Consider the following 24,477-nt stretch of genomic DNA (forward strand, 5'->3'; position numbering starts at 1 on the left):
TAACAGGCAGAGTGAGTGTTTCTCCTTTCCTGCCCTCTGACACACCCCAACTGTTCCAAAACCAGGAGAGCCCCACTCTTCCTTTACATAGTGAACTGTTCACTCAACAACCAACTGCAAGATAAATTTTCTATTAAAACTACTCAAAAAAGCTTCATTATTTATCTCCAAATTATTAAGACCCTACAAAAACATCCTCCTGAATTGTCTTTACCAGGTTCTGTCACCGTTTGACTTTCCAGAATAAATGCGCGCACGTGTCTACGGAGACTCAGACACAACCCACAGCTGGAGCAGATTCCGAGGGACCCTGAACATTCCACCCTCCTCCTGGGCACAGGTACCTTCCCGAGATCCCCGAGCCCTCTGGACACACAGGCTGTGATCTGCCGCCTCAAAGCATCCGGGGCAGAACTTACTTTAATGTTCTGGGAGGTGCCAAATGCCAGAGAAAGAGTCACTGAGAGTGCCGTCCAAGGTTTCAACCAAGCCAGAGCTGACCCTCCCGGTCACATGAGGACACCCTCAGCTTCCCAACTCAGAAGCGGCACCTGTGACCACGTGACAAGGATCCAGGCCTTACCTATGACATCCAGCTTCTGTGTGTGAACAAGGCCCAAGACCTGGACCTCACCCGAGGGGCTCTTTCTGCAAACACTGGCTCTGTCAGCGCAGTCGAGGGGCCCCTTATAGATCTTCTGACACAAGTTGATGAAGTAGCTGTGGAAGGACACAGACAGAGCGATGGTCAGTGTCCGTCCCGACACACACGGGGCAGCTCTACCCACCCCTCCGGAAGAAGTCATCGTTCCAACAGCCACAGACTCCGTCACACCTTTGGACACAGCACTGTAACAGATCTCCTGAGAAACAAAGGCCCAAGAGGGGCTACTGCAGAAGAAGGGAGCGTGTGTGCCCCCCGGGCACACGGGGGGGACCCTGAGTGTGGTGGCTTTAGAAGAAGGAGGGCTTTCGAGTCAGGACAGGCAGCAGCTCAAACCCTGGCGAGTTGTTACCTGACTCGAGGTTACCGAGGTCCTCCAGGGCCACGCTGCCCTCTGAGGGGAGGACGGAAGGACCTCAGAGCCCCCGGCCGAGGGCCCTACGCACAGAGCCGTCAGTGTAACTGACCAACCTCGGGCCAGCGCGGCCAAAGGAGTTTGTGCGGCAGCGCTAAGAAAGTCAACACGCCTCCCACACGCCCAGCCCCGGACAGCCGCCCTCACAGATGCAGACCCAATCGACACTAATTCATCAGGCCGACGGCCGATCAGCCGCTTCCTCTGCTTCCAAACCACCTGCTGGACGCCAGGCCTGAGACTCGTGGCCGCCCCACCTTCAGAGCCTGAGCTGAAGCAGCTGCCCCGTCAGGAACGGCACGCTCCTGCCTCCCGAGAGTGGGGCGAGGCGGGCGGGGGCAGGTACTCACGAGGCCCTGTCGTGGACGAAGAACCAGGACCCGGTGAGGGAGGACAGGAGCCGCAGGTCATAGGTTTTGTGCTTCTGCACAAACTTGCACTCCATCTTCTTCGGGGGGCAGACAACTTTTGTTCTCCACTCGAACGTCACCTCACACCCTCGAACTTCACTGAAAACTTGTGGCCTCCCCACATCAGCATCCTCGTCACACTTGAAGATGATGGCCGACGTCCGGTGGCTGTTTGCTGGGGACACAGGAGAAGTGTCAGACCGCAGCCTGTCTCCCCCCTGCTGCGCTAGCACCTAGGGGTTCTGTCCATTCCCAGCCGCTCCCCACGCTGCGCTGGCCACCTCTTGTTTTGTTCCTTTCACGTGTATCTTAAGCCTAAATAGACCTGGTTCCCCCAGTTCTTAATTCTGCAACACCAGCACAACTCCTTGTAGACGGGCGTTCAGTATTTGATTAATACAGGAATGACAGCAAAAAATAAACAGTAATGATAAGATACCCATAATTACCTAAACCTGGGAGCACCACCCAACTGCCCAGGAGAAAGGTCCTGTCACGAAAAGCCTCAGGCCAAGACTGCAGCAGCCCCTTGTAAGTCAGCATTTCTCAGTCCTTACTGCTAGCTGCGTTCCCCGGTTACTTACAAGAACTAAGCACGTTCTCCTGCATTCATCCCACCACCCTCCTGGAAACTCACATTGGTCTGTGTCACACACGCAGCAGCGGCAAGGGCGCTACATCCGGGCCACTGTGACCCCCAAGCCCAGGCCCCCCGCAGAGCAGCCGGTCACCACACTCCTGATTACTCCCTGGACACCCCGCAGACCCGTGACAGCGGCAGCTCTGCTCAGCGTGAGTGTGAATCACCAGTGCCGAGAACGGGTGTGGACCGAAGTCCTGCGAGCTGGGGAGTGAGCCGCGCTGACCACCCCACACCTGCTTTAGCCCCCGGCCCTGCCGAGGTCTACGTTCAAGGTAACGCAGCACAACCCACAGAGAGCTTAAAAACAGCCTTTCTTGCAGGGAGGGTATAGCTCAGTGGTAGAGCATATGCTTACCATGCACGAGGTCCTGAGTTCATTCCCCAGTACCTCCATTAAAAAAATAAATCTAATTACCCCCCTCCAAAAAACCGCCTTTCATTATGGAAGACAGCCCTGACGAGAAAAGATTATGTGCAGCAGAGTCGCTGCCATGAATCTGGACACTGGCAGAGGTCTGAGCACGATGCGGGCCTCTGGGATGCGGGCGCTCCACTCACAGTGTCTGCAAAACCCCCACTCATGGTCTCGGTCATAGTTGGCGGTCGTCGCGCACCAGAGCCGGGCCCTGCCCTCCAGGACACACTCATCGTAGCTCTTCTCATTGAACAGGAAGGGGAACACACACGGCTCACCGTCTTCAGTTTCTGGAAAAAAGAAGAAATCTACATGACCCCGACTGCCATCATGACACTGGCTGTGCCCGGCCAGATGCGATCCCCTAGGACAAGGACCCCCGTGGAAGCGATCACCCTGGACCAGCAGGGGGACAGCCAGGCCTCCCAGTCACCACGTGAGTGCTGGCACCCAGGGCTGTTAGTACAAGTAGTCTGAGGTCCAGTCCAGGGTCCCAGGGCTCACAGCATCTGGGGTGTCACCCCTCAGTTCACTCCTGCCACCTGATCTCATTTCGTGTTTATTAGGAAAAGGAAATTCAACCGCTGCAAAGATTTACCTGGAGGGCAATTATCTCCATTGGCATAACTTAAAATGACGGCTTCGTCCTGGTGCCTGTAATCCAGTCTCATTGATGCCAGCCGCCCAAAAGATGTCCCCTTGCTCCCTGAAAGCAGACAGACGCCTCCATCCTTACAGCCACCTTGATCCAGGCCTGCGGCCGCAGTACACACCCCCACGCTGTAGGTGCGCGAGTCTTGGGTCACCTGGAGAGACATCACCATACGTGGCTGTGACTGGGTCTCGGGGAGAGGGCCGGCACCGCAGAGGGGAGGCTAGGGCAGGAGAGTGGGGCTGTGTCCGCGGGCTGGGCATGGGCTCCTTGGAGTTCACCCTCCTTCTCCCTGGCCCTGACCTCCCCCCACCCTCAGGCGGCAGCTGTGCTCCCGCAGGCCCAAGGTGGGGAGCCAGCTATGAGATCTCAGGCTGCTCTCCCCACTCCCGAAGCCCAGGTCTCCCACCTGTAACCAGAGAGTGCTGTGGACTCAGTGCCCGAGCAGAGTGGCCACAACCTAACTACACGTGTACCTCCCCAGCCCCCCTCCCTCTGTAGGCTCCATCTGCGGCACACCTGTGGGGAGCGCCTGCACCCCAACAAGATCTCCATTACTGGGGCCAGGCCACCGGAACCTGGGCACACAATTCAGAGCTCACTGCTCACCGGCCTCCCTGCAAAGTGCTAAGATCTCATGGCCTGGCTCCACAGCTGTACGACTCAGTAACATCTATGTCACAGGCCTAAAGGTTCCCCAACCACTGGCAACCCGAGATGTCCACAGCCCCATCAACATAGCACACAGTCCACGACATGAGGCTGGGAGAAACAGCCATCCCCCAGCACACACCCCAGTGGGTCTCAAGTCAGGAAACCTCGCAGCTCCTGCCACCGTCTCCCCTTGGTCAGCAGAAGCCCGGCTGGAGACAAGGAGGGACCCACGTGGGCCTTACTGCATCCCTGATCACAGACCCTGGCGAGCGGCGTTACCTTGAAGGTGCTCTTGGAGAGGCTGGACAGGTTAAAGCTGTAGTGCAGCTGCTCGTCCGTCAGGGAGCAGCCCTCCGTTTTCACCTCATCAGGACAGACCAGCGGGGTCTCCCACTCGAACACAAAGTCACAGTCACTGGTCCTCAGCAGCTTCGGAGTCCCCTGTTTTAAGGAAGAGCATGGGATGGAAACCCACATTTCAGCACAGCATCCTCGCACTGCTCTCTCCTCCCCGGGCAAGGGCCAGAGACACCTGCCCGGGCCTGTGGGCTCCAGCGCTGCTCCCAGACCGCCCAGTTCTCAGGTGACCCCCAGTGGCCTCTCTCCAAGAGGAGGGCGCGATTGTCATCACCAGCGGCAAGGAAGCAGCACTGCCCTCCCACCCCGACACCCTGCCACCGCCAGCCGTGGGCCTGCGCTTAAAGACAGAGTCTCAGTGCTCGATGCTACCAGCCCAAAGGAAGAAAGGGAGGGGTCCTTAACGTCATGACAGAGAAGCATATGAAACTGAGGACTCCCGACGCAAAGTGGGGAGGCCAGGGCTCTGATGTGCTCGCGAGGGGCGTCTCCACTCCACCTTCCCTGGAAACTGAGGATGTTCACAAGTGTGAGACACGACATGGTCCAACATTCCACAGGCCAAGTATTATAAATAAATAGAAGTCAACATATTTACGCCCTCCCTTCCCTCGTTCAGCAACCGCCGCAAAAACAGATGAGGACTTTCATTTTTAGTTGTTGTCAAGAGTTTGTTTTTCTATAAACTTACGTGGAGAAAGTATTTCCACTGAAGATAAAAAACACAGGGGAAGAAAATCTCTTTAAAATCTTTCCCAACTTGAATGCACACGTGGCCTTGTCTCTAACACCTCATAAACCCTGACTGATCATGCTCCGCAGGCTGCTCAGAGAATCAGCGAAAGTCCAACGGCGCCTGGAGACGCGCGTGCAGACATGGCCAAGTCAACATGCAGGCTCACAGAGAGATAAGGGAGACTGATCGCAGCTCCTCTTGTCTTGATCACTCGGGGTTATCCTCGTGCCCAGCACTCTGTGAGCAGGGACCCGTCCACTGCTTCGGGGTGCTGTGGGGCTCTACGTGCAGAGGCCCCAGGCAGCAATGGTCTGTGTGTGCCCACTTCTCTCAATTACTGTCCTGTCCCTCATTGTTAGGCTGCTGCCGGGCCACTTCCTGCCACCGTCCACAGACCCTTCTCCAGCAGCCACAGCTCCCCTTCCCTCACAAACCTGCCACAGGAATCAGAAAGTCACCTTACTGAAATCATGAGACAGGTTACAGAACCATGACCTTTACCTGTCCTCCTAGGGCCAGATGAGCCTTAGAATTAACTTATCACCTGCAGAGTTTTAAGAGGCAATTCAGGATATATATATATTTCTCTCTCTCTCTCTCTCTCTCTCACACACACACACACACACACACAGAGTCCTGTAATCAAACACAGTAATATTTCTATAGCAAAATGTATGAATATTCATACTAAGTGAGACACATAAAGAGCCAAGTAGCCTCAGTCCATCCACGTCAAAGACTGGGTGTCCGGAGCTTTAAGGATTTCAGAAGCACAGGAGAGGGAGGGGCTGCGGGCAGGGCAGCCCAGGGCAGAGCTCTGCACCTGAGCAGCAGGCAGGGCTGTGTGCCGTCAGGCAGCCCTTCTGAGTCAATGTAAACTCTACCAATTCATCTCCTATTCTAATGGGAAGTCAAAAGAGAACTTACACAAAGCTATTTATAACAACACAGTACCCTTTTTAATGGGAGCCAATGCTGTTTGGTAAATGCATGTAAAAGATGTCAATGGCCTCCTTAAAAGTAGAAAGTACAGATTAGTTGTAGCTATTCTGACTCCAGAGGTCTTCTTTCATCTGCTAATTTCTGAATTCTGGGTTATGTCCCGAGTGATCATAGCTGCCGAAACAGCTGTCTGACTTCCCAGTAAGGCTAACATCAGTAACGTCGTGATTCAAAAAAGGGAAAAGACAGCCGACACTTCTGTGTATTGGTAGGCAGAGGCGAATGCCACGTCTGTGCTCAACTGTTTAAAAATTCACATTTTTAAATTATAGCAAGCCTCTGTGTAAAATCTGCCCTGGTAACTCAGGGTGGACTGACTTATTATTAAGTTAATGGTTTTAAATTACTCGATGCACCACTGATACACCGTATGATGCAAGACTGGCATTTTGAATACGGGCATCCTTAGATCTGAATCAGGCGTTTCGGGTTCCCGGCTCCCACAGTGAACAGGCGCTCACTTACCATGCTCACGCCTCTCTTACAGTGAAACGCGATCAGAGAGGTGTAGTTGAAATGCCTGTCCGCCAAGCAAGGAGTACTGCTTTCAAAGTTCAAGTAAACCTCATTAGCTATGGGGTTGAGTATTGGAGGTCCTGTGACTCGGCCAATATCCTAAACGAAGAAAAAAAGCAAACATTTCAGGAAATTAGTTGTTCCCCAGGTTAGGGGATTAAAGGCTAATAAAAAATTGTAAAAATTATGTTACTGGTTTTGCAGAATTGTAGCATCTAAAGAAACTGGGTTAAGAGCAGCACCTTTGACAAATCCTGACAACACAGTGAACCAAAGAAACTTCAGTTTGCCCGTGGTTATCAGTTTTAAGCCTACATCAGTAACAACAGTTCTGTTTCTACTCATGGCAGATTTTGGAAGATTCTAGGGAACAGGGATCCCTCTCTCGGGTCACATCAGAAATGCTGCACCGACTCCTGACGGTGGGAGGCAGGAGCCCACGTAGCTGCCCTGACACTGTCCTGTCTCCCTGCTGCCCAGCACTGCACAGGGACTGCTGTTTCCCCGGCCAGTGACCCAGTGCATCCTCGGGACACACACACTCATTCACCCCTCACCACCTTCTGTGGCTTTGCACAGCATCTGCACACCCAGGCTGCTCAGAGAGCATCTGAGAGCAAATAAACATGAATGGAAGAAAGCTGACTGGCCAGAAACAGTGTGTGTGATGAGTGTGAGTGTGTGTGTGAGTGTGTGTGTGTGTGTGTGAGTGTGTGTGTGTGAAGCCACAAGGCATGGTTCGTTCACAGCTGTGGGGCATGTTCGGACCACAATGACACAACATCCTCTTCAGTTAGAGAACTTACTGCTTTTTTTTTTAATCTGCAAAAAGGGAGCCAGGCAGGAAAACACAGCAGACTGGACCTCTCAGAAAGTGAGTCACAGCATGCCTCCCACCTGCGCTGTTAGCAGGGGTGACGCCACAGCGCTTCCCGCCAACCCCCGGGCTCTCTGGACCCCGCGTTTGTCATGCAGCTAAGCCTTTGTCAAATTCCCATCATGACCAGCTTCCCCACCCACTCCCAGCGTTTCTCCCACCAGCGCCACAGACAATGCCTTTTAAAGGACACCTACGTATCTCGTGACAAGACTCACCGTTTAAAGAACACAGACAGAAATAGACCACTTTTGAGATGCATTTCAAATAAAACACACCAAGCGTTTCACAAAATGTGACTATGACTCATGAAGACAATTTTTAAAGATCCCAATCTACACTGAAAAATGCGCTTATGAAACCAAGATTGTCAAGGCAGAGTCTGCAGCTGTCAGCGAACCAGCTGGTGCCCTGCACTATGACTCATTTGCCGAAGAACATGCTTGCGTTTTCCAAGTGTTTTAATGGCCCAAGACCTGCATTTAAACAAAGAAACCAAGCCTCGTCAATGTCCCTGGGGCTTCTAACACCACACACAAAAGAGTGTCTACATGTGTGTTCACATGTGTTTCCAACTCAAAGGCCTTCTGCTACCAAATCCTGACACTGACCCTCCCCCCGCGGGACCCAGACACGGAGCCCCAGCTCAGTTCCCCATTCCGTCTGCCCAAGTCAGCCTCCACTTGCAGAACCGCCTCTGCCCTGGGACCCCCACACTCACTATGGGGGCGCCGTCGACAGGCACTTTGCACACAGCGGCTCCGGCAGGGCAGGGCACGCCGTGCATGGGGTTCAGCGGCTGGCAGATGTTGATGTAGAAATCAGGGCTGGCGTCGGAGTACTCGTCCTCACTCTCGTCATAGGCCTCGTACCCACCAGTGCGGTGGATGAGGGGCGACAGGTCGATGATGGAGCTGCCGTTCTTCACAGAGCACTCCGTCTGTCAAAGAGGAAACACACCTCGCTGGCGTGCACAGCAGAATGTCCTCGCCACCATGAAGTCACCCCCGAGAATTTAAGCCAAACCAAAAAAAGCACGCAGAGCAGATCGGTGCCCCCTACTGCTTCGTGACATCAACATCAGGGACCTTGAACCCATTATCTCGGGCTCAGGAGGGGATGAGGCAGGCCGGGGGGGCATGTGACTCATAGGAGAACTGGAGAGGGAGACTGGCACAGCTGGGCACTCATCAGAGGCCACACGGGCCCAGACTCACCGGCTGCTCACAGGCCAGAGGCGTGTGCCAGGAGAAGAAGAGGGTGCACGTCTGCTTGTCCAGGGAGATGAGCACCGGCCGGTTGGTGGGCCCGGTCTCGGGGCGGCACACGAAGCTGATGACGCTCTTGTAGCTCAGGCCGGTTTTGGAGGGACACGGGGACCCGTCCTCGTACACCAGCTGTAAGACCTGGTCCACGTAGGCCAGCCTCTTGCTGGCCTTGCCCACACTGATCCTGGTCTGCCCAAAGCAGGCCCCTGTCCCAGACGCAAAAAGGGGAGAGAAAAACACACAATGAGGGTCTCGAACGTCTCATTTTCTGATGAGAACTTTCGGCAAATCCAGACTTTGACATTCAGAGCTGTTGCTTGTAATTTTGAGCGTCCTATGTGGTTTTAGCAGATGTTACACATCTTGTATTTCATCACATGGCCCGAAATACCCCCCACTAGCCGCCTGCTGCAGGTGAAGGCGTCTCAACTTCTCTTCGCTAGAGGAGTGCGGAGGGCAGGCCGACCCTGGGGACGGGGGACAGGAGGGCCGCGCGACAGGCAGGCGGGCGGGCGCACTCACCCACGCCGGGGGCGCAGTTCTCGTTCTCCCCGCACACGCTGATGTAGACCAGCCCCTTCTCGCTGTAAGCAGCGGTGTATCCACCTCTGCCGCTCAGAGAGCTCAAGTCAAACAGGTGTCCTGCAGGGGCAACGGGACAGATGGGGATGCTTGGAGGCCCATCACCGTGGATCCCACCAGCCATCCAGCCTCCTGACTTCTCACCACGAGTCACTGCCCACTTCACTGACACGGCCATAAAGCCCTTCCCTACTAGCTAGGAAGTACCACAAGGCCGTCAGTTCCCAAATTTATGAAATGGCCTGTCTTTCCCCGGGAGACAGGGGCTTACGGCACCCTCCTCCTCCTGGGGCAGGGCCACAGTGGTCACCAGGACTCTGGTGAGGTCGGGAGGGCCCTACTCCTCCCACAGCCAATGAACCTGCACCTTTCCAGTCCCCAGCACAGAGACTCGGTGGAGGCCTCCTGGTGGCCCCTTGTTAACTCTGAAAGGTAACAGGAGATGGCCTAGAGCTCGTGACCGGCACCCCAAAAACAGGAGTTACAGGGAGACTGGCTTTCAGGGAGAGGATCAGTCTCTTCTCCACTGAAGGAGAACTCGAGTCAACAGCACTGGGCAGACCCAACACACACACCGACAGGACAGGATGCTGCTGCCTCGGGGTGCCGCGCTCCCCAGACTCACACTGGGCCTCTCACCATGTGCTGTGCGTGCAGTGTGACTGGCGTGTGTGTGTGGTGTGACCGGCGTGTGTGTGTGCGCGGTGTGTCCGGCGGGGTCCCTCACCCGTGGCGGGGTTGGTGACTTGGCAGTCGCCGTGCACGTTGCTCCTCACGGGACACGCGGCTGCCGTGGGCCAGGAGAAGGTGTACTCGCATTCCTCCACCGCGCTGACCAACATGGGCCTGGAGTTCTGTGAGCAGAGGACAGACGTCACCGCCGGGGCACGCGCCTGACAGACCCAACGACACCGACTTGACTCAGACAGGAGCTTCCCTGCCAAGCACCACAGTGCGTGAACGTCTCAACGTCTTTGCGGGATGAGGGCAGACTGAGGAAAATAAAAGGGTCAGGATTTGTTCCTGAGATACCACGGGGGGCTTGACACACACAGGGTGAGACGTAGGCTGAAATCCCCGGGGGGGGGGGGGCGGGAAGGTTTTCCCACAGCTAAGACAGAAGACGGGGCGGGGACAGGGTGGACAAAGGTGCTCAAAGGGCTGCTGGGAATCAGGAATGAGGAAAGAAGTGATTCTGTCCAGGAAATGAAATCTGCTATGATGGACAAAACAACAAGAGCCTCTGGAAGAGCCAGTGTGGGTTAACTAGTCTCCGCACTACACTGGTGAGGGCTGGCTCCCGACGTCTCAAACATGTTCTGTCCACACAGAGGGGGTGAGAGTCATCCAGCAGCACCCGCCCTCCCCGGTGAACCCCACGCCGGCCTGGCTCCTGGGCCACCACAGGCCCACACAGCACTGCAGCCCTGGCCCCCTCGTGAGGAGCCCTGAGCCGAGGTTTCCAGACCTCAGTGGCCCAGGAGCCTGGGCCACACCTCTGCACTATCTTCCGGGAGGAACCCTTAGCCAGCACCCCTGACAAGAGGACAGGTCGCAGGTTCCCGAGTGGCCTGCATCCCAGGCCCCTCCCACTACCGGCAAACGCCGCCGGACAGGTAGCAGTTCGACCTGACGTGGAGTGGGCTGGCCCAGCCCAACCTCACTCACATCAGCTACAACCCAAATCTCACAGAATAGCACCCGGGCTTCGCCTTCATCTCCCATGCAGAGACATTCCCGTGGTGAACAGCAGTCCGGAGAGACCATTAATTCAGCCCACACCTGCTTAACTGCACAGACCGACCCATCAGGGAAAGGAATCACCACGGAGGTGGGAACCCAGCTGCCGCGCACTGACCACACACTCGGCGTGACGCCTGGCACTTCCCACCTCCTCTCTCTCAGCCTCATGGTGATCTGGTGAGACAGGTAGATCTCATGTCGTGAATGGGTGACCGTTTTGCTGGTTAAGTTACTGGGTTACACAGTCAGGGATGGGCGAGCCACCTTGGGACTGGTTCTGCCCGCCCTTCTGCTTTACCCAAGTGTCCTCGAGGAAGACAGAGGGCAGGCTGCCAGACGCCAGTTTCCACTCCAGCCTTTGGGGAATCTAAGTCAAACTTCAAAGAGAATCAACTAACTCTAGAACTAAAACCTCCAGGGCGGCCCAGGGGCCAGAGAAGGAAGGCACTCCAGGAGCACAGGGCCGAGGCCGGGCTGCTCTCACCCGCTGTCAGGCCGGGCACCCCGAGCTCCTCGACTCTCCTCCTGGGAAAGGAAGACACCAGTCCCGCCGAGCTGGGACGCGTACCGTCCCCAGAGCCGCACATCGGGGCCGAGGCCGCTGTGTCACTTACCACCTGGCTCTCGCTGCAGCTGAAGTGGATGGTGGTGGACTTCTTCCGAATCCGATCGGGACACAGGTCACCATCGACATACTTCAGCAGAGTCATGCCATCTCTCCACTGGGGACCATCTCTCACCCTGCCGAGGTTCACGGGCTCGGAGCCACTCAGCAGACACACGGCCGCCTCTGGGGGGCACGGCTCTGCGGCACAAGGGGTACGAGGAACAGAGACATCAGTGGTTCTCCAGCCTTGGGCTCACAAGGCACGTGTGGCCAGCTGCGACATACTGACTCTAACAACCACTCCGAAGTGTCAGTGATTTCTTTCACGTACGTCACATGCCAAAGATACCACGCAAGTTCTCCCTCAATTAAACGCTGTTTTACCATAGGTGGACGGGGGGCTGGGGTGTGGGGAGAGTCTAAGGCGCAACAGCCTAAATTACTCCTGACCCCGAAGCAGGATGATGCTAAAATACCTCGATTAAGCCAATGGGACGTTTTAAACGGCCTGCGTTCATGGGCTGTGTTTACCTAAGGAGCCACCAAGAGCTGCGCCATCTTCCCAGTCCCCAAAATGCCTGTGCCATCTGCCCTGGGCAAATGAGCCCCTTCACAGGTTAAGAACCTCAGTGTCACCAGTCTGGTCAGCACACAAGGCAACGGGAAGTGGGCCACGGCCTCAGACCATGCAGAGGATGGAAACACTTATCGTAGTTACATAACGGGGGTGGGTACAGCTCAGTGGTGGGGTGCATGCTTAGTGTGCACAAGGTCATGGGTTCAATCCCCAGCACTGCCATTAAAAATAAATAAATAAACTGAATCACCTCCCCCACCCCTTGAGTTGAAGCCAGATAAGACGTGAGCGAGCTGCATGAAACTCCATGAAAATGGGACAGATCTCGTTTTCAGGATCCCAACAGGGGGCACCATGGTCTCTGTGCATCGCCCCTGGCCCCACGTGGACCGCTGAGTTCTAGTCTCATCACTGGCACCAGGGGTCTGGGTGCATCGTAAGGGGCCCTCACCCACATTACTCTCAGTAGATGCGTGGGGCAGGTACCCACATCTCCTTTCACACCCTCCGATCTCCTGCCCTGCTGAGAATTACCTGCAACGATGATTATTTCTACCTCTGTCTCCTCAAGTTCAAAAAAGGTTATATAGCGTTTCCAGCAGAGCCTTCAGCACTGATTTGTCCTGGGCCGCACCAGGGTCAGTCACTGACCCTCAGATAACTCTTCCTGTTACTTCTTGGCCAAACCACTCACATAACAGAAAGCAACACACCTTCAAGGAGCCTCACTCTTACTCGTTCCTTCCCCATAAAGCCCCTTACAAGCCACCAGCCCACCCTGAGACCCCTCACCCGAGCCAGCCTGGGGAGCCAGAGACTTGCAAACGTTGATGAGGTAGTGCTCGGTGGCCCCCGTACTCGTGATGGCCTCCCAGTTGTCACTGTATCTTGACAGGGGTGAGAGGTCGTAGGTGTTCCCAGCCCCGTCTCTGAAGGGAAGAAAGCACGGCCGTCAGGTTCAGCTCTGTCTAACGGGGTCCTCGGTGCCCCATCTGGAAAGGCTCCGGCACTTAGAGCACAGCCTACTCCTGACACCCTGGGAATCAGGTCCTTCCAGGGACAGAACTTTATGCGGGACTCTCCCATCTCTGGTCAACCAGCAGCAACACAGCCTGAGTTCAGGAAGCATCAAGCAATTATGTATTAACCTGAAAAGGCAAACAGCAAGTGCTTGCCCTGCTCAGGCCGGTGAGCAGACGAGGGTGCCCGGCTGGGGCACACGGGGCCCCCTCAGGCAGCCCGGGAAGGCCACCTGCTGTCTGAGCCCGAGGCCGCCGGCAGTCACTGACGTAAAACCGGCCGGGGCGGACTTTCTGCTCAAAGGTTTACTTTCTACACAAATTCCAAACAAGGACAGTTACTGGGAACCAGCCCCACACCAGGTGCAGAGTCAAAGGTAAGAAAGACAAATACTCCACCTGCGGGGCACCAGGTCCAGGTAGAGACAGACAAGAACACCACTTGAGTGAGAATCACTCATTCATTCAAAAACCACGTGCCCCACAACTGGGGGTGTTGTATTGAAGGAAAACAGATCAAAATCGCCCATCTTACGAAGCCTGCAGAAGTCACCAGTGGAAGAAAAACCACAAAAAAGAACTTTTTTTTTTTAATGTATATCAGATGGCAACCAGAGTGAAGAGAAGAAAAGGCAGGGTGGTGGGGTGGGCAGGGATAAAGTCTGGGAGAGGGAAGAGGAGATGAGATCAGACAGCACTCAGAGACCACCTTCCTAAGGAGCCACCTCTGAATAAACTCAGGAAGATATGGAAGAGCCAGGCATCCAGGGACTCAGCACAGCACAGCACAGCATAGGCAGAGGGAGCAGCACGAGCAAAGGGCCTGGGGCACAGAGAGCCTGGTGAGGTCAAAGGCAAGGAGCCCCATGTGGTCGGAGCAGATCAGACGTGAGGAGTGAAAAAGCAGGGGCTGTGGTGAGACGTGATACAGGGGGTGTTCCAGCCTGTAGTGAGGACTCCAGCTTGAGACGGGCTTCACTGCACTGAGGGGTTTCAGCAAAAGCACCCTCACTGACCTGTAATTCAACAGCTTCACTCTAATCATCGAGCCGGACTGTCCCGCGTGTAGCAAGGGGACCGACTGAGGGGTGACTGCAGTGGTGCAGGTGCAAGATAAAGCCACATGAACCAGGGTGGCGCACTGCTTCCAGAATGGAGAGTCCGAGGTATTCTGAAAGTTGATGGACCGTCAACGGCCACACCACCCAGAACACGTCCAATCTTGTCTGAAAGTTGATGGACCATAAATAGGATAAGAGAGAAAAGATGCCAGCATTAACTAATACTGGAATCTGTGGGAGCCACCAGTTTTTGCAGAAGCAAGTCCTCAAGAACTTCACCTAATGGACCAGCTGAGAGGCTTACTGTAAATGGTTGAAGATCAAAAGAGGAAACTGAAACTATCGTGAAAGAAGGGGGCAAAATGGAGGGAAGAAAGGGTGGATTAGAAAGAGTACCAAACAGACCTCCTAGAATGAAAAGTACAGTCATGAAAATTAAAAAGGCAACAGTCAAAACAGCGCATTAAACCAGCTAAGAGACCAGCTGATAAAACTGATTAATAGAAGTTCCAGAAGAGACAGATAAGGTTAGAGGCAACATTCAAAGTTACAGTAACTGCAAATATTCCGAAACTAGTAACAGACACGCATCTTTAGTTTCAGAGAGCACTGACTTGCAAGCAACACAGACAATAAAGCCCTATACAAGCAAATCAGAGCGAGACTGGAATACACACAGGGAAATACATAGGGAAGGCATGAAATTAGGACCAAAGGGGGCAGATCCTCTACCAGCAACGCTAAGCACAGGAAGATGATGGACACCTTCAAAGTGCTGATACACACACACAAACTGTTAACCCAGAATTCTGTATGAGGCCAGCGAGGATAAGCCCAAGCCTTTTCAAATGAAGACCAAGACTGAACCCCACAGACTCTGTCAGAACTACCGCGCGGGTGGTGCAGTGCGATGTGGACCCCAGGCCTGGGCAGCGGCGGTGCAAGGAGTCGGAGTCAGGAGATGAGCCAACAGTGGACTTACTGGTATAAATCACTAACTGTATGTATTTCCATATGTCACTAACACTTCAAAAATTATTTCTTTATCTAAATAAAAGGACATAACACAACAAGAAGACTGGAAGGAAACACGGAAATGACCAAATTTCTCCCAGGACAGGACGCTATAACTCAGTGATTTTTTTCAGGTGGGGTCCTCACACAGCAGAAATGTCAGCATGTCCCTTCAATACTCAGGACGTGTAGACCCAAGAAACCACACTCTCCAGGGACAGAACCCAAGAGGTCTACTTTGTAATAGTTCTGAGAGTGACACAACTGAAATTCACACACAGTGAAGGTCACCTTATCTCGAGAGCTGCCAATCACCCGATTTCAGAGGCTTACTTGAGCCACAGGTAACAGAACAAAAGAACCAGGCGGCCACCAAGAGCCTGCCGGTTGGGTGTCACCCCCTCGTGCTCTCTCCAGCCCACCCCCATGCAGCTCCGCCATCACCTTCCTCTTCACTGTTGTGTCTCCAGACACAGGCAGCCCCTGGGGAGGAGCAGAGGCCAGGGCACACCCTGCTCACTCCAATCCGCTCAGACCCATGAATCATGCACGGTTTTCTGTTTCAACCACAATCACTTCCCTGAACCTTAACTCAAAGTAACCAAAGCCTCTCAGAGCTGTGAAGGGTTTCATAGGTAACCTAACCCAACTTGCCAGTTTAATATTCAGGAACTAAGGCTTCAAGAAAGCACCTGACTAATCTAATGCCCTGTCCCTCAGGCAACTATTAAAGCAAAAATATTATCAAGTAAATCAGACTGCCCAAGAGCCAACATCCCCATGCACTTACTTGAATGAACACTCGGTCAGGTCAAAAGGCGGGCAGGCATACTGCGTGCGCCACTCGAACAAGTAGGAGCAGTCTGAAGTCTCCTGGAGGAACACCGGCTGCAAAAGTTGAGATACATACCCATTAAGTGGAAACTTCATTTGCGGGGGGCGGGGGGGAGGGTTAAGACTTTTTTCTTAATAAAAAAAGTTTTTTAAATATATTTTTACTGGAGGTACTAGGGATTGAACCCAGGACCTCGTACGTGCTAAGCATGCACTCTACCACTGAGCTATACCCTCCCCACTGGGAAACTTCAGTTTTAAGGATGCAAATAGTAAGGGATGGTCCTGATCTTTACTCAACACGCATTGATCAAAGCTTGAACTCACTTTCTGTACATAACATATTTAAACTAAGTTAACCAGGAAACTTCAAGACTTAAGAGCAGATTCTTTTATAAGACAGTGGCCCCTGAGCTGGCAGACCGACCCTCCCACCCCATGTGCACTGAGCACACTCACCGCCTGGGTGCTGCGGTCACAATAGAAAAAGATGGTCGTTGAGCGCTGGTACACCTTGTGGCAAGGGTCCCCCCCAGTATAGTTCATCTTCAACACCCCATTCTCATAGGTCAGCTTCTGAGTAAGCAGACCTGTTCAAGAAGAAGCTAGTCAAACAAGGATTGGTTCACGAAGTCCCCAGGCCACCAGGCTGGTCCCCAGACATGTTACGCCACACACCCTGAATGAACTCTCACAGGACCAAGTATGTCTGGCCTACCAGCACTGGACCACTGGCCCCATCACATGACACCATGGAAGAATAAAACCAGGCCTTCTCTTGGCCAAGGCTGTGACCTTCCAGACTACCCACGGGATCACCGACATGGAGACACTCCTCAGCCTGATGAGCTAAGAGGATGTCACCTCGTCTGCACAGCCCCCAAGGTCTTCCCACACACCCCCCATCAACTACTTCAACTTCTTTTTTTTAAAGTTCTTAAACTTAGCATCACTTGCCCGGCTGTTGAGACAGCACAATGACCACAGCCTGCCCCATAAGTTTTACAGCCCAAGCCTACACAAAATGTGTCCCCTTGGACTCAATTCTAGAAAGTACGACCTCATTAATAGTCCAGTGGGTCCTAAAGGTAAAATAGAAAAAAGAGACATGAACTTAGAATCAGTAACTGGCGTGGCTAAGCACGAATGAAATAAACTCTAACAACGCTCATCAGCCGAGGCCCGGCTACGAAAATCAAGCGAAAGCAGAGACGTCACTAACACGCTGTCCCCTGGAGCGCAGGAGTCACCCTTCCCACCTGAGACAGACGTCGCCTGTAGCCTGATGTCTTAAATATGTAATTCCATTCTTGTGCAAAAACAAGGAGGAAAAACCACGGTACCTGCCACTTTCTGAAATCCCTCAGGTCCCCGCTTTTCCTGACATGACGAGACGACCCTGGACCTGTCACCGGCCGAGCAGACGCCCGAGGACAGCCTTCCGCAGACGCGGAAGTAGTACGTGTACTCGCCGGCGCTCACGACCGTGTCGTTGAGGGCGAGAGGCTTCAGGTCATACAAGTTGCCATGCCTCGGGTCCTTCACTTCACAGTTGTCTCCTTCAAGAACACGGCGAGGGAAGGGCATCGACACAGGCACTCACACTTTCAGGCAAACGTTTTGCAACTTTTCATCAGCTAGGAACTGTCTTAAAATAGGCATTAAATATCATTTCCACCTGTTTTCATCTGGTTTGTGTGCATGAGACAAACTGCCTGGCAAACAGCTTTCTAGAAAAGCTTCAGGTCACAGGCTGAAGATCCACGTAAGCAAGACAAAGGCCCACGTTCATGTTCTCACCAACCACCCACCAGTCAGGAACGTGAGGAAAATGTTACAGGTAAAGTTAGCAACGGAGTGGGGCGAACAAAACTCAAGGGTGAGAATGACCCGCCCGCTGACACGCGGGGCTGCACGCCCATGGGGCTGCTGCACCCCCTTCGCACATCCACACGTCGCTGAGCGGCGTAGGGCGGCGTCTTACCTTCGACGCGGACCACAGGACAGGCCTCCACCGTTCTCCAGACAAACACGTACTCGCAGTCGTCCAGAAGCTGAAAGGTCGGCGATCCCTGCAGTGGAAACCAACAGTTCACTGTGCTCTCACTCAGCAAAGAGAATCAGTCAAACGCCAGCCAGAGCTGACACCCGACTTGCAACCACGAGAAAAGTACACAGCACTTGGGAAACATGTCAGACCTGCGGGGACACAGCACGTGCTGGTCGGGCCCTACTGATGGCCTGACCCCCTCGAGAACATGGGCAAGCTCTAACTCAGACAAGAGAGCCGAGGTGGCAGGGACAGGCACGCACCGTCGTGTGGGAGCACTCAAGCATAATCCTGGTGGAGAAGCGCTGGTTCCCGCACTTGTCACCGTTGACATAGACGAGGCTCAGGGACCCATTGGCGGCAGCTTGAGGGCTGACCTGCACGACGCCCAGGTTCCAGCTGCTGTCCTCCGACACCAGGCAGGACCCCACAACGCTGCCTGGAAGAGCCAGCAAGGCCGTTGGACGTGGGGAGGGGGGGCACGACCAACTGGGGTCCAAGGCGCGACACCCACCATGGCAGCCGGGAATGTAAGGGAGGGAGTTGCAGACACTCAAGTAGAAGGTTCTCCTCTTCCCATCAGCCGAGGTGTCAACTGCAGTCCAAGGCTTCCTGGCTTTGCTTAAGCCGCTCAGATCATATTCGTTCCCAGCCGGGTCTGAAACACAAGGCAAATGCTGGAGACCCCTGCCTTCCCATGAGCGCTGGGCATCACTTCCAACCCCGAAGACCAAGGATGCACAAACAGAGCATCATTTCAGAAAAATGAGGGGACCCACAGCAAGCCGAGAGGGCTTCCAACAGAAACATCATCTGCCTGGCCCTCAGAACCGCGACTCACGACAGAGCACCGTGGACATGGAGGTGGGGCCGGTCCCCAAGGAACAAGGGTCCTGGAAGCCCCACTGGGTGTCAGGGTCCGTCTAACAGGGCCTCATCCTGGTTCTTTTTCTCTCACTCAGGTGAGAAGCTCTGACAGTGTATTTGACTTTCCCCTTAGTTTTCTTCTGTTCTTAAGCAGCTTCTGATTCCAAAATATTGCTTAAAACCATGAATTACAAATCCAGACTCTCCTCAAGAGAAATTTTATAACTCTAGGCATTGTCCACAGAAAACACGTAGCACACATGTCGTGCTGCCTGTAAAATAAAACACACACACACACACACACACACACACACACACACACACACACACTTTTGATCAGCCTCTTAATTCCTGGTCCTCCAACCTCACCTGTGACTTGGCAATCCACCGGAGAAGGTACACAGGCCAAGGCCGTTTCAAACTCAAAGAAAGTGTCCCGGATCCCAAGGCCAGAGTCGATGTCTTGATGCAGGAACCTGGGGTTCCCTGGGTAAACGTCACCATTGCAAACAAAGCGGATGATGAAAGCATCAGCTCTCCCTGGAACAGGAAGGCCAGGCTGTGAGCAGCAGCAATCATAGTGCCGCTGCCCGCACGCGTGTGTGGCACCAGGATGGCGCCCCCGAGAACCAGCCTCCAGGCCACCCCCGGGAATTCGTGCCGCAGCACTGGGTCTGTTCCAGGGACCTGATCCGAGCTCCAGGGAGGCCACATTCATTGTGACAGTGACTGACATAAAGGTGGGTTTACACCATGAACTTGGCATTCTTACATTCCAGAAAGGATGCAAATGTTACATCCATTTATCCTCCCAAATGTTAGAAAAACATCACTCTCAGGTCCTACTATGCACAGGAGTGAAATACACAGAAGAAAGCCCCCACCTCCTAGGAGACGACATCCTCGTTCGGCCTGAGGCGCCAGGCAGAAAGGGAGTGGAGTGTGGCAGGGACAGGGCCTAAGGAATCACAAGGGTGGCGGGGATGAGGCGTGGCGGTTTTGAATGTGGCGGCCGGGCTCACTGCGAAGGTGACATCTGAGCCCATACCTGCGGAAGTGAGGAAACAAACCGCCCGGCCATCCTGAGAGAAGAGGGAACAGCAAGGACCAAGGCTCAGGAGGGGACGTGGGCGAGTGGGCCTTCACAGTTCCGGGAGCACGCGGCCACCGGGACTGAGCCAGGAGAGTGGAGGGTGACCCCGTCAGAGAGAAGCAGCAGGTGTCCCACAGCCACTGGGTCGGGGTTGGCTTCTACTCTGGGTGCAGGTGGGGCCCTGGGGGCCCTGAGCTGGAAGTGACGTGACCTAACATTCAAAATGTCACTCTGACTGCCAAGAGGAACACAGGCTACTGCAGTGGGGGTGGGGAGGAGGCTCCCACAGCAAGGGGACCACAGTGGCTGGGGGCTGCATTCACAGAAGAACGTCGTGGTCATTGACACATTAACAGGTCCAGAGGTGCCCATTTAACACATAAGGAAACTGAAGCAGAGAGGTTAAGGAACAGGCTGGGCCGGGGTTAACACAGTTATGCACGTGCTGTGCCCCTGGCTTGCTGGAGCCTGGATTCAAACCCCGCAGAGTAAACATTGGCAGCTGTCAGCCACACGAGCTCATCGGTAACCCTGCAACGGCCTTGCCGGCTCTTCCAGGCAACGCTGTGCGGTCCTGCCTGGTGTTGGAGGACAACAGCTGGAACCTGGGCGTCATGCAGGTCAGCCCTCAGTCTGCCGCCAACGGGTCCCTGAGCCTCGTCTTCATCAACAGCGACAAGTGCAGGAACCAGCACTTCTCCACCAGGCGGGCAGACACAAGGAAAGAGCCCCAGCACCCGTGGTCCAGGATCCCTCTCACCGCAGGATGGCCCCCAGGGGCCTGGCGGAACACAACAGGGGGCCGTGCACGTGTGGCCCAGAGTCTCCGGGCACTCAGGTCACGTACTCAGAACCACCAGACATTTGTCAGCTGCAAAAACAACACAGATCTGGGCTCACCTCCAGAATGGGAAGGCGACCCCTTGTAGGTCAGAGTTATGAAGCCCTCGGTGGACAGCTGAAGGCTCTTCTCCAGTCCAACCAGCCTTCCCGGCTTCAGATTCTTGAGGTCCTCCTCCTGGGTCTCTGCCTCACAGCCGGAAGCCGGCTTTCCGTCCAGGGTCCCACAGAGGGGCGTCGTGCCACACACGTTAAACTGCAGGCCGGACAGTGAGAACCACACGCTAACTCAGGGCACGTGACTCACCAGCAACACGAGCCCCAGCAACTCAAAGCCTGCCAAGCTAAACAGTTGTTACTTATTATCAAAATTACCAACTTTCCACGTTTGGGCAGTTACTTTCCTAAATCTAGCACGTAAGGCCAAAATGAGCGTCCAAATGGCAATGCCCAGAATTGCCCCTAAGGCTTTATGCGCACAGCCTGCATCCCTAAACGCATGATACATGTTACACATGATAATGCAGCATCTGTAACGGAAGGAACACGAGTAGTCAGAATTTCACAGTATTTTTGACCACATTAGAAAAAGTACATATAGTTGAAGTCACGTTAATTAAAAGTAAATAAAACGTGATACCCCTGTATTTCTTAAAGATGTTGACACCATTCCACTGAAGGGGAATATGTTCTTTGGTTTGAACACACAGAAAGGAAAGACTTCTCTGTAACTGGTTAAGTGTCCGCTAACAACATCTACTAAATTAGGATCTACGTACAGAAAGTGATGTTCCTAGACCAAAGCTTCCGGCTTAAGAAATGGCCAGTCAAGACTACACCCCAGACAGGTGCCCTGCAGCCACACGGGCTGTGTGGTTACAGGAATCTGATGGTGCAGATTCAGGGCCCCCTCTCCCCTTTCTGGTCCTGCCCATAAGTTCACAACAGAGCCGAGAGAAGTCCAGGATGGCTCTGCCAGGTGGTGGGCACCAGCCAGCCTGGCTGCCCCCACCCACTGGCCTCTCCATTCGCGGGTGCTCAGGCACCTTAGCAGCGTCTCACTTGGCAGCTTCGGCCGCACGGGGGCCCCCAGGAGCAAGATGGGGCCGCTGGGCCTGGCAGGCCGGGTGAGACAGGTGCGATGCCAACAGTCAGCTGGAGGGCGGGGGTATCCTCAGCCTCTCCGGCAACACGCTGACCGTGCCTGTCTCCCAGGAGCCTGGACACCTCCCAGTTTGTCCCCGCCACCTGCGACTGACAGGAGTGACGCACACCTGCTACGCCTGCTACTGCACAGGCAGAGCCTGTCAGGCCTGCCCCTGGCATGTTCTCCGCGGGGTCACCCCTTCTGGCATGCTCCTCAGGGGGCGCAACAAGCTCGTCCGCCTCACGCACTCACACTGACATCCAGCTGCACTGTCACCTGTTAGAACCTATTATAAACCAAACTGGAGCAGCAGTTTCTGAGAGGATGTCGGTGGAGGGATGGGCCCTGGCCAGGTGTCTTCCGGCCCCGGAACCCGCTGTACGCTCTCTGGCACGCACTGCGCTTCTCTGCTTCAGGTTTTTATAAGACAGTCCCAACCCAACTTCCTGTTTTCAAAAGTTATTCTCTTCTCCCAGCATGGATTTTGCTAGAAATTAACTGAAATAAAGATTCTTAAAAAGCTTCCTTCCTTTCCAACAGCACTCAGTGTCTAACCAAACGGCATTAAGTGGAGGTTTTCCTCCTCGCTGCTCGAGACACAGCATCAGGGCCGCCCATGGAGAGAGTGAGGCCAGAAGATCCCAGAGCACAGCCGGTGGGTTGTCCCCTTGTTACAGGGAAAACAATCACCGTTTCCTCTGGACTAGCGGCTCTCAAACCTCACTGCACATCAGAACCTCCTGGGGCCTTGTTAAAACAGACCGCTGGGCCCCACCCCGAGACTCTACAGGTTCCCAGGCAATGCCCAAGCTGCTGGACGGAGGACCATGGCTCCAGACACTCGGCCACAGGTTAAGAATAGCTTATTTTCTGAAGAATGACACCCTCACGTCTGCACTGATGCAGGATGGGGTGATGGTTTCACCTCACTTGCCCTTAAATCTGGATTTTCTGAGTCCCCGGGGTGAGAGCTACCATCACCGCGAGCTGGGCAATCCCTGAGGATGCTGCCCGCCCCACGCCTATTCCCCATCACCAGCTGCAGGTGACTCAGGAATCCTCCCCTCGTTTCAAAGCAAAACAGAATTCATCACGTAAGCCTTACCAAGAAGATCTTCCCGATGCCTGAGACCACGTATCCTTGGGACTTGTTTAGTGGGTTCAGATCAAACACATGCCCACTGTTGGGGTCCCTGATGGAGCAAGCCTGCAGGAACCAAAGGGGGAAAGAATCACTCAAACGAAGTCCACGAGAACACGGCAAAGCCAGAGCACCTCCAAAACCTGCCCGCATGGACCGCTTGGACTTTAAAGCCCACTCAGAGAAGCAGCCCCGTGTGTGCTCATGGCCCTGACAGACATGGCAACTGAAGTGCTCCAGGTGTGACACCGGCTCAGAGATGCTGACGGTACTCGAGCTCTTAAGGCTGCAATCATTACCTGGACAAGAAGATGGCTGCTGATCCCCAGGGAAATGTGAGAACTGCAAGAGACCCACAATTCATTAACTGTCTCTTCTCCTCTTCTAGGAGGTGGAAGGAACCTCCCTACCCCAACGTGTCTTTTTTCTGTCCCGCCCACCATATGCAGGAAACAGAGCGGCAGCCACAGCCTTGGGCTGCACTGACGGTGGGTGCGGGCGGCATGCCACCATGCCCACCCTCCCCGGGCACCCTCCAGCCAGGACCCTGTCCTGGGAACATTCATCAGTCCGGATGCTGCTGCTGGCGGAGCTTTGAAAAGGGAGGGAGGGAAACACATTCTTTATTGTAAAGAAAAATACCTAGTGCCATGGAAACAAGGTGCACCCTTGCGGGGTCAGAGAGCACGTCTCAGAGCAGCCTGCTGCCCGGTTCTGCAGGTGCAGGCTCGCCCGAGGGCAGGAGTGCATCCCAAGGCTAAAGGGCGGGATGAGTCTAGCACTTCAGTGGGCACAGGGCTGAAGTGGACGACGTGGGAGGAAGGTGGCTGGGACCAGAGCGTTAAACCCTCAAGTATCGCGTTGAAACAGATAGACTGTACCCTACAGATAATTTCACATTAAGACATACAGGCTGTATTCTATAAACATGTGACACTGGAACATACAAGTGTATCCTACAGATGGCGGGGCTCTGACATGTGTCAGGTGCTGAGTGACACACGAGCACTCATCTCTGCAGTGATGGAGAGCCCAGAGCCCCTGCAGCACTGAAGGACGTGGCGTGGAGGAAAAGGAAGGAATCTACAGGAATCGGGGAGTTAAACGGAAGGTCCTGGTTCTTCTCCCAGGATCTGGGAGCCAGGGGTGAGGGAGAGGAGTGCAGGATGACTTCCAGACGCCTGCTGTCAACACTGCGGAAACAGAGGCGCCAGTAACGGATTAAGCAGCACAGGGAAGGGGTGCAGAGCCAGGACACCTGGACAGGAAGGTCTGGGGCAGCTCGGCGGGAGG

The 24,477-nt window shown here is 54.4% G+C and overlaps 1 protein-coding gene across 1 annotated transcript in view; it reads right to left on the reverse strand.

The window, feature by feature from the left end:
- IGF2R (insulin like growth factor 2 receptor) overlaps positions 1–24,477 on the reverse strand; it is a 95,752-nt gene that overhangs the window by 12,559 nt on the left and 58,716 nt on the right. Inside the window, exons 21-41 of the mRNA XM_031456644.2 lie at positions 23,149–23,250; positions 20,957–21,152; positions 19,333–19,503; positions 18,611–18,754; positions 18,360–18,535; positions 18,031–18,118; positions 17,390–17,605; positions 16,506–16,636; positions 16,003–16,100; positions 12,911–13,047; positions 11,549–11,739; positions 9,919–10,045; positions 9,132–9,251; positions 8,559–8,815; positions 8,063–8,281; positions 6,414–6,563; positions 4,133–4,294; positions 3,146–3,353; positions 2,691–2,837; positions 1,430–1,664; positions 584–720 (exon numbers count right to left, since the gene is read on the reverse strand). Of these exons, the coding sequence (XP_031312504.2) occupies positions 584–720; positions 1,430–1,664; positions 2,691–2,837; positions 3,146–3,353; positions 4,133–4,294; positions 6,414–6,563; positions 8,063–8,281; positions 8,559–8,815; positions 9,132–9,251; positions 9,919–10,045; positions 11,549–11,739; positions 12,911–13,047; positions 16,003–16,100; positions 16,506–16,636; positions 17,390–17,605; positions 18,031–18,118; positions 18,360–18,535; positions 18,611–18,754; positions 19,333–19,503; positions 20,957–21,152; positions 23,149–23,250 (3,412 nt within the window). The remainder of the gene's footprint in view (positions 1–583; positions 721–1,429; positions 1,665–2,690; positions 2,838–3,145; positions 3,354–4,132; positions 4,295–6,413; positions 6,564–8,062; positions 8,282–8,558; positions 8,816–9,131; positions 9,252–9,918; positions 10,046–11,548; positions 11,740–12,910; positions 13,048–16,002; positions 16,101–16,505; positions 16,637–17,389; positions 17,606–18,030; positions 18,119–18,359; positions 18,536–18,610; positions 18,755–19,332; positions 19,504–20,956; positions 21,153–23,148; positions 23,251–24,477) is intronic.

This window comes from Camelus dromedarius, chromosome 6 (assembly GCF_036321535.1).
Source record: "Camelus dromedarius isolate mCamDro1 chromosome 6, mCamDro1.pat, whole genome shotgun sequence".
Lineage (NCBI taxonomy): Eukaryota > Metazoa > Chordata > Mammalia > Artiodactyla > Camelidae > Camelus > Camelus dromedarius.